Below are 7,217 nucleotides of genomic sequence, written 5' to 3'. Positions count from 1 at the left end.
CCTCACTATTTTGATCCCGAGGTATATGTTGTAAAGTCCACTCCTTGAATCGGTGTAATGTTACCTGCAACTTATCCAGGTACCTTTGCATTCATTCCTATCTGATTTCGAACGTCCCATTAACTTGGTTTATCACAAGGATGGAGTCGCACTTAGCTTCGATTATCTCCGTCCCCAAGCTTTTGGCTAGTTAGAGACTTAAAATCATGGCCTGATATTCGGCCTCGTTGTTAGTCAATTTTATAGTCCTAATAGATTGTCTAACTGCATTGCATTTTGGTGGCTTCAATAAGATGCCAAGTCCGGACCCTTTTGCGTTCGAGGCGCCATCCGTAAAGAGGGTCCAGATCCCCGAAAAAGTCTCCGGTTTCAACAATAACTCTCTTTCGACCTCAGTTATCACGGCTGGCATAAAGTCGACTACAAAGTCTACTAAAATTTGAGACTTAATCGCGGTCCGGGGCCGATATTCAATATCGTACCCGCTAATCTCCACGGCCCATTTGGCCAACCGTCCCGAGAGCTCGGGTTTATGCATTATATTCCTCAATGGTTAAGTAGTCACAACACATATGGGGTGACATTGAAAATACGATTTCAGCTTCCTGCAGGCGCTTAGCAAAGCGAGCGCAATTTTTTCTAGCTGAAGGTATCTAGTTTCGGCCTCGCCTAAAGTCCTGCTAACATAGTAAATTGAAAATTGCGTACTTTTATCTTCCCGGACTAGGACTCCGCTTACTGCTATCTCCGATACTGCCAGGTATAAGTATAGCTGCTCGCCTGTCTTCGGCGTGTGGAGTAGCGGCGGGCTCGATAGATATCGCTTGAGCTCCTCCAAGGCCTGTTGGCACTCCGGGGTCCACGGGAAGTTATTCTTCTTTTTAAACAGTGAGAAGAACCGGTGGCTCTTGTCGGAAGACCTCGAGTTGAATCACCCCAGGACTGCTATACGTCTGGTTAATCTTTGTACGGCCTTCATATTGTCCACAATAGTGATATCTTTGATGTCTTTGATCTTATTGGGGTTGATCTCGATTCACCGGTTGGAAACCATGAATCCGAGGAATTTACCGGACCCGACTCCAAATGCACACTTCTCTGAATTTAGTTTTATATTGTATTTCTTCAATATGCCGGAGGTTTCCTGTAAATGTTTCAAATGGTCCTCTCATCGCAGGAACTTAACCAACATATCATCAATGTAAACCTCCATTGATTTTCGTATTTGTTCCTCGAACATCCGGTTTACTAGGCGTTGGTAGGTGACGCCGGTATTTTTTAGTCCGAAGTGATGAAGGAGGTTTTTTCCATTAACACATACTAAAATGTACAGGCTTCACCTATAGTCCTATATATATGCATGCATGCATTCATAGCTTAATCCGACACCTCGAGCAAACACAATATCAAGTGTTTTAAAGTAGTATATTATTTATCTCCATTCCACCATCCTAGAGTTAAAGCCTAGAGGTAATCAAACATGGAAGGATACCGCACATTTTTCATTTTATTTCTTTTATATTGAAGGGCACGTCATCCATGTAATAAACAAATGTTGGAAAAATGCGGTTTTGCAGCCAATACTTTTCTGGGAGATGCATATCTTCTTTAATTTTTGTCTTAAGTTATTTTTTATTTTTATTTTTGTATATACTCTAATTTTTAGTGTTATTGTGATTGAAACAGCGAACTCGTGGCCATGGAAACCGTGAAGATGGAAAATTTTATACCTTGGCTTGTGATTTATTTCCTTGTTTATTATCCAGGTTTGCAATTAAGCCTAGCCTATTTGATAAATCATTAGTTAAGACCTTTGGTTTTTCGTTACTACTAGCCAATTGATTTGATACTCTGTTGAAACATACTAATTAAATTGCAAACAAATATTTCTCTTTCCATTTTCCAAGACGAGTAAAGGAAGAAATTACTTGCAGTATAACGAAAAATGCATTGATTAAGTCAAAAAAAAAAGTTCAAAGGAATAATATTCCTTCAAGGAATATTTGACATTTTGGTGAAGCAAAATCAAGCACAAATTTTAAATTTTGATATACGCATGCCTTTTCTGCTATCTTTATAGTAATATTTTACAACCTGGAGGATTTGAAGTCCAGATTTTCTGAAGAGGATTTAATATATACACCGACAATGCAAATAATTTATATACTATATTTTAGGGGTGTACAAACCGAACCCAAAAACCATACCAAACTGAAAAGTCAAACCGAACCGATTAAAAAACCCCGACTAAGCTTGGTTTGATTTGGTTTGGTATTGAGTAAAAAATCCGAACCAAACCGACATATAAATGTATAAGTTTTATATATATACGTTTAAGATTTTATATATAATTTTCTTTAAAAATTGTTTAGAAATATTTGAGATTCTATTATGGGATAAAATATTTAATAGAATATGAAGTGCTCTGTATTTATTAACCTTAAATAATGGATTGTATGATCACTTTCTTATCAAATGTTACTGAAATGCGTCAATCTCTTTTTGTTCTTCCTTATTCATATGTCAAGATATATTAAATTTTTATATTTTTTTTGAATTTGAAGTGGTTATTATTATTTAGGTATCATATTGATTTCTATGTTTAATTACTAAATTCAATTAACCTTGAAAGTGCACATCAACGAAAAGTTATTGTGAAACGACTAAAAAAATAATTATCATGTCTTACTAAAAAAATTCTCCCATAAAAATATTTTAATAGATAATATATTTGTAATTTTTTAAATTTTTACTAAACATATATTTACTTATAAAAAATTTAACAAAGTAAGATTAAAATAATATTTAATAACAAAAAACCCGAAAAACACGACAAAACAGAACCAATCCGAACCGATATAGTTGGTTTGGTTTGGTTTGGTTTTGATAAAAATCGAACCAATCCGGTCCGATCCATGTAGTGATGTACACCCCTACTATATTTTAACATATTTAACAGATAACTTGCTCAGCTATGTTTAACATATATATATGCTTCCAGTGTTTGGCAGATCCTCTCAGAGCTCAATACAATGGAGGAATAGTCGTGAATCCAGACATGAATGAGGGACTAAAGGGCTGGAGTAAATCTGGATTTGCAAATATGGCCACTAGGATGTCCAGCAGTACTAATAACACTTTCATTGTGGCTACCAACAGGAAAGGAGCCGTTCATGGTTTTACCCAAAAATATTTCTTGCAAAAGGATACTCACTACGTAACTTCAGGTATTTTCGCATACGGCGTACACAAGGATTTTGCCCAACTGTTTGTTTTAATTTTGACCATTATTTTCAAGCCGTGTCGTCGATGTAGCATATATATTATAGGAGATGGTTGTTACTGATCGGTCAAAATGTATATGTATTGAAATTCAATTGCAGCTTGGGTACAAGTGAGCCAAGGAGACATGATTCACGTAGCTCTTGCATTCGGAACAGCATTTGGCATCCAACGTAGTGGATGGGCTATTGCTCGTTCTGGTTGCTGGTCTATGCTAAAAGGTGGTTTTGTGCTCAATATTTCTGGTCCTGTCGAGCTATATCTTGAAGTGAGTTTTCACTTTTTCATAATTATTAGTCATTGTTCATATTCTATAACCATACTTAAACAGAATAAAATGTACTAGCTAGTACTATTATGTTTTCAAACACAAAATTCTGATTGTTGGACCTAATTTGTTTATTTTCACTTAATTCCCTTGTCTGTTCCTAGGCAAACAACACAGTCGTTGAGCTTTGGGCAGATAGCATATCAGTAAAGCCATTTTCTCTAGATGAGTGGAAATTTCATCAAGATCAAAGCACTGAGAAGGTGAATGAAATTAAATATTATACATCTCACTGAACCGTTAATTAATTGAAAACATTCTCTATATATATATATAAAAAATATTACGTAGCAAACTTGTGACTGCTTTAATCCTATATATATAAATGAAGGAGAATAACTTAACTAGTTCTTACGATATGTTTAATTTTATTTCACGAGATTTCTCATTTAAAATGAATTTAATTTATATATACTGACAATAATATAATTTTTTTTATGCTGTCAATGATTTTAACATATTATAGCATGTTACAATCTTATTATAGGTTGCATGTATTATCTTGTAACTTTTCTCATAGTAATAAAAACAATTAGTTTATGTAAGCTAAATTCTAAAAAATCACTATAAAATGCCGCAGGTACGCAAAGCTAGAGTGAAAATCCAAGCAGTGGATTCTCAAGGCCAACCATTACCAAACGCAACTGTCTCCCTGGCACAACAAAAGAACAATTTCCCGTTTGGCAATGCAATAAGCCAACACATCCTAAACAACAAAGCCTACCAAGATTGGTTTACTTCAAGATTTAAATGCACAGTTTTCGAAAACGAAATGAAATGGTACGCCAACGAGAAAAATCCCCGGCCCACTAGACTACAACGTAGCTGATGCTATGCTTAGTCTTGTCCAAAAATATAACATTAAAGTCCGCGGCCACAATGTCTTTTGGGATAATCCTCAGAATATGCCCACGTGGACGCGATATCTTTCACCAGCACAGTTATTCGCAGCTGCATCAAGAAGGATAAATTCAGTGATGAATAGATATTTAGGCCAACTTATTCATTGGGATGTTGTGAATGAAAATGTCCACTTCTCGTTCTTAGAGCAGATGCTAGGGAAGAATGCGTCTGTTGTTTACTACAAAAAGGCTAATGAAATTGATAGCAAGGCAATTCCGTTCTTGAATGAATTCAATACGCTTGAACATGGATTTGATGGAACTTCAACTCCAGCTAAGTACCTAGAAAAGATTAAAGAGCTTCGATCCCATGGTTACAATGGCCCTTTAGGCATTGGACTCCAGGGACATTTTGTCACCCCAAATTTGCCTTATATAAGATCTTCTCTTGATATGCTTGCTTCAGCTGGATTGCCAATTTGGATCACCGAGTTAGATGCTGCAAATACCACCAACCAGGTAATCTTCCTTAATTATTGAGTTTGAAAGGGAAAAAAACAATTACAATATAAAAAAGGGTTTGGATTTAGGAACTGAACATATCTATATCGTAATTGTTTATTCTTTTGGCTCCATTTAAAGGTCTTTTTAATTGTCTTTTATTTAAAATATGGGTAAACGAAATTTTTGCCAGGTAGAACTTTTTAATTTTCTTACATGAAATGTACTGCATGACATAACAAGTAACGTATCAAAAACTTGAACCTATGATCATTTGTATTTTTTGAGCAATACATACATAGTTGAGTTACTTTAATGTAACACAAAATATTTTTGTGAATTTTACTTTCATAGGGGTAAAATTTTAGTTATTTTAATGTGCCTAGTAACAATTTTGTAAATTTATTGTCACAGTGGGTAAATCTCAGTAATAATACGTGAAATTAACCTCTAATTCATGAGTTGGTGATCTTCAATTTGGACAGGAAATATATTTGGAGGAGATAATAAGGGAGGTACATACACATCCAGGAGTGAAAGGGATAATTATGTGGGCACCATGGAATCCTAAAGGATGTTACAGGATGTGTTTGACTGATAATAATTTCAAGAATTTGCCTACTGGAGATGTTGTAGACAAAATTATTAAGGAATGGAATCACCAGGATTTTTCGGGGAATACCGATGAAAATGGTTTCTTTGAAGCTTCACTTTTTCATGGGGAATATGAAGTTGAAATCAGCCATCCTCAAGTAACATATAATACCTCTGTGGCTCAGAATTTGGTTAAGGTGGAACCAACTGGGGAAAGTTCACAATCACATTACACGATCTTTGTTTGACTGGATCTATTATGCTAATTACTCATAAAAATTAATTATTAGGCAGTTTGCTTAGTTTTTTTGGTTTTAATATATAATTATTTGCATAAATTCGTTGTTAAAAGGGAAATAAATTAGATTTATAAATATTTATTTTTGTGTAGAGCCATATACCATTTGGTGGTAAGTTTTATCATCTTTCTGTACCATGTAGCCCGCTAAAATTTAAAGTAATCTATTTTTTTTTTTGGGCCCTTTTAAGGCCCTTTGCGTATCTTATTTCGAAACTAGCAGTTTAACTGTGGCCGTGAGATTGTTTTTAAAAGAAGTTTTAATGTGGGTATGTGTATCAATTGATGCATAAAACAGTATCTCCGAATCCCATAGTCTAAGCATGAAATTATTTATCTTGTAGCTGAATTAAGAAAGAAACATACTCTATATTTTCCAGATTGATAAAAATTACTCTAAAAGTTGTTGCCATTTTAACTTTCTATTATCACCGTCATCATATCTCACTAGCTACGATTAAGTAATTCCATGGTAACACTATAAAGTTTAAAGAGATAATTTTTTAGAGGTTTTTTTTTGTGGGGGGGGGGGGGGGGGGGGATGTAGGAGAGTCCGTGAATATGAACCCTACACTACTTAACTAAAAATGAAAGTTATATAGTAGAGTCCATTATTTAAATAGTTACTCAATTATCCGAAGTTATTTAGTAAAGTCATCTTTCTTTTGTTTATAACAGAAAAATCACTTAATTATGCCTATAACACTCAGAATGTCACTCGACCAGATTTCTCAAACTTTTGATTGTCAAATACCTATTTTACCCTCTAAATTATCAACTTTTATCTTTTTTTAATATTATAATTTTTTTCTCTTTTTAATCTACATTATGGACTTACCTAAAGAACAAATAAATTTATTTTTAAAATAAAAAAAGTTTTCTAGCATAAATAATATCGGAATAATAATATAATTGAGCATAATTTTCAAGAATATATAATGCATATTATAATAATATCTTTATTTTAAATAATTATTTTTTATATTACGTTGATAGAATATATATATTTTAAAACATTTATTTTCTTTCATTCTCAATTATGTAAATAAATTTTGAGTTTTCATTATTAATATAAAAAATATCATTACTAATAAATTGTTCTGATTAATATTTTTACTATTCTCAACATTTTATTATTCCAACATTATATATGCTTAAATACTATTTTTATCTTTTTAATTTATAAATAACATTTATTTATTCTATAAGTAAAACCATAATATAAATTAAAAGAGAAAAAAAATTATAATATTAATTTTTTTTAAAATAAAAATAAAAAGAAGACAAACGTTGATAATTTAGAAGGTAAATAGGTATATGGTAATTGATGGTAGGCTAGGAACACGTGTTTGAGCCGCATTTTGCACACTAA

The 7,217-nt window shown here is 33.1% G+C and overlaps 1 protein-coding gene across 1 annotated transcript; it reads left to right on the top strand.

Moving 5' to 3' along the window:
- Positions 1–3,058: 3,058 nt before the first annotated feature.
- Positions 3,059–5,795, top strand: LOC138906707 (endo-1,4-beta-xylanase 5-like). The gene is made up of 5 exons (XM_070196201.1): positions 3,059–3,227; positions 3,384–3,550; positions 3,715–3,813; positions 4,663–4,971; positions 5,439–5,795. The coding sequence occupies exons 1-5, from the start codon at positions 3,059–3,061 to the stop codon at positions 5,793–5,795; spliced, it is 1,101 nt and encodes a 366-aa protein (XP_070052302.1).
- The last annotated feature ends 1,422 nt before the right edge of the window (positions 5,796–7,217 follow it).

This window comes from Nicotiana tomentosiformis, chromosome 1, assembly GCF_000390325.3.
Source record: "Nicotiana tomentosiformis chromosome 1, ASM39032v3, whole genome shotgun sequence".
Lineage (NCBI taxonomy): Eukaryota > Viridiplantae > Streptophyta > Magnoliopsida > Solanales > Solanaceae > Nicotiana > Nicotiana tomentosiformis.
This window is presented reverse-complemented; position numbering and strand designations above follow the sequence as displayed.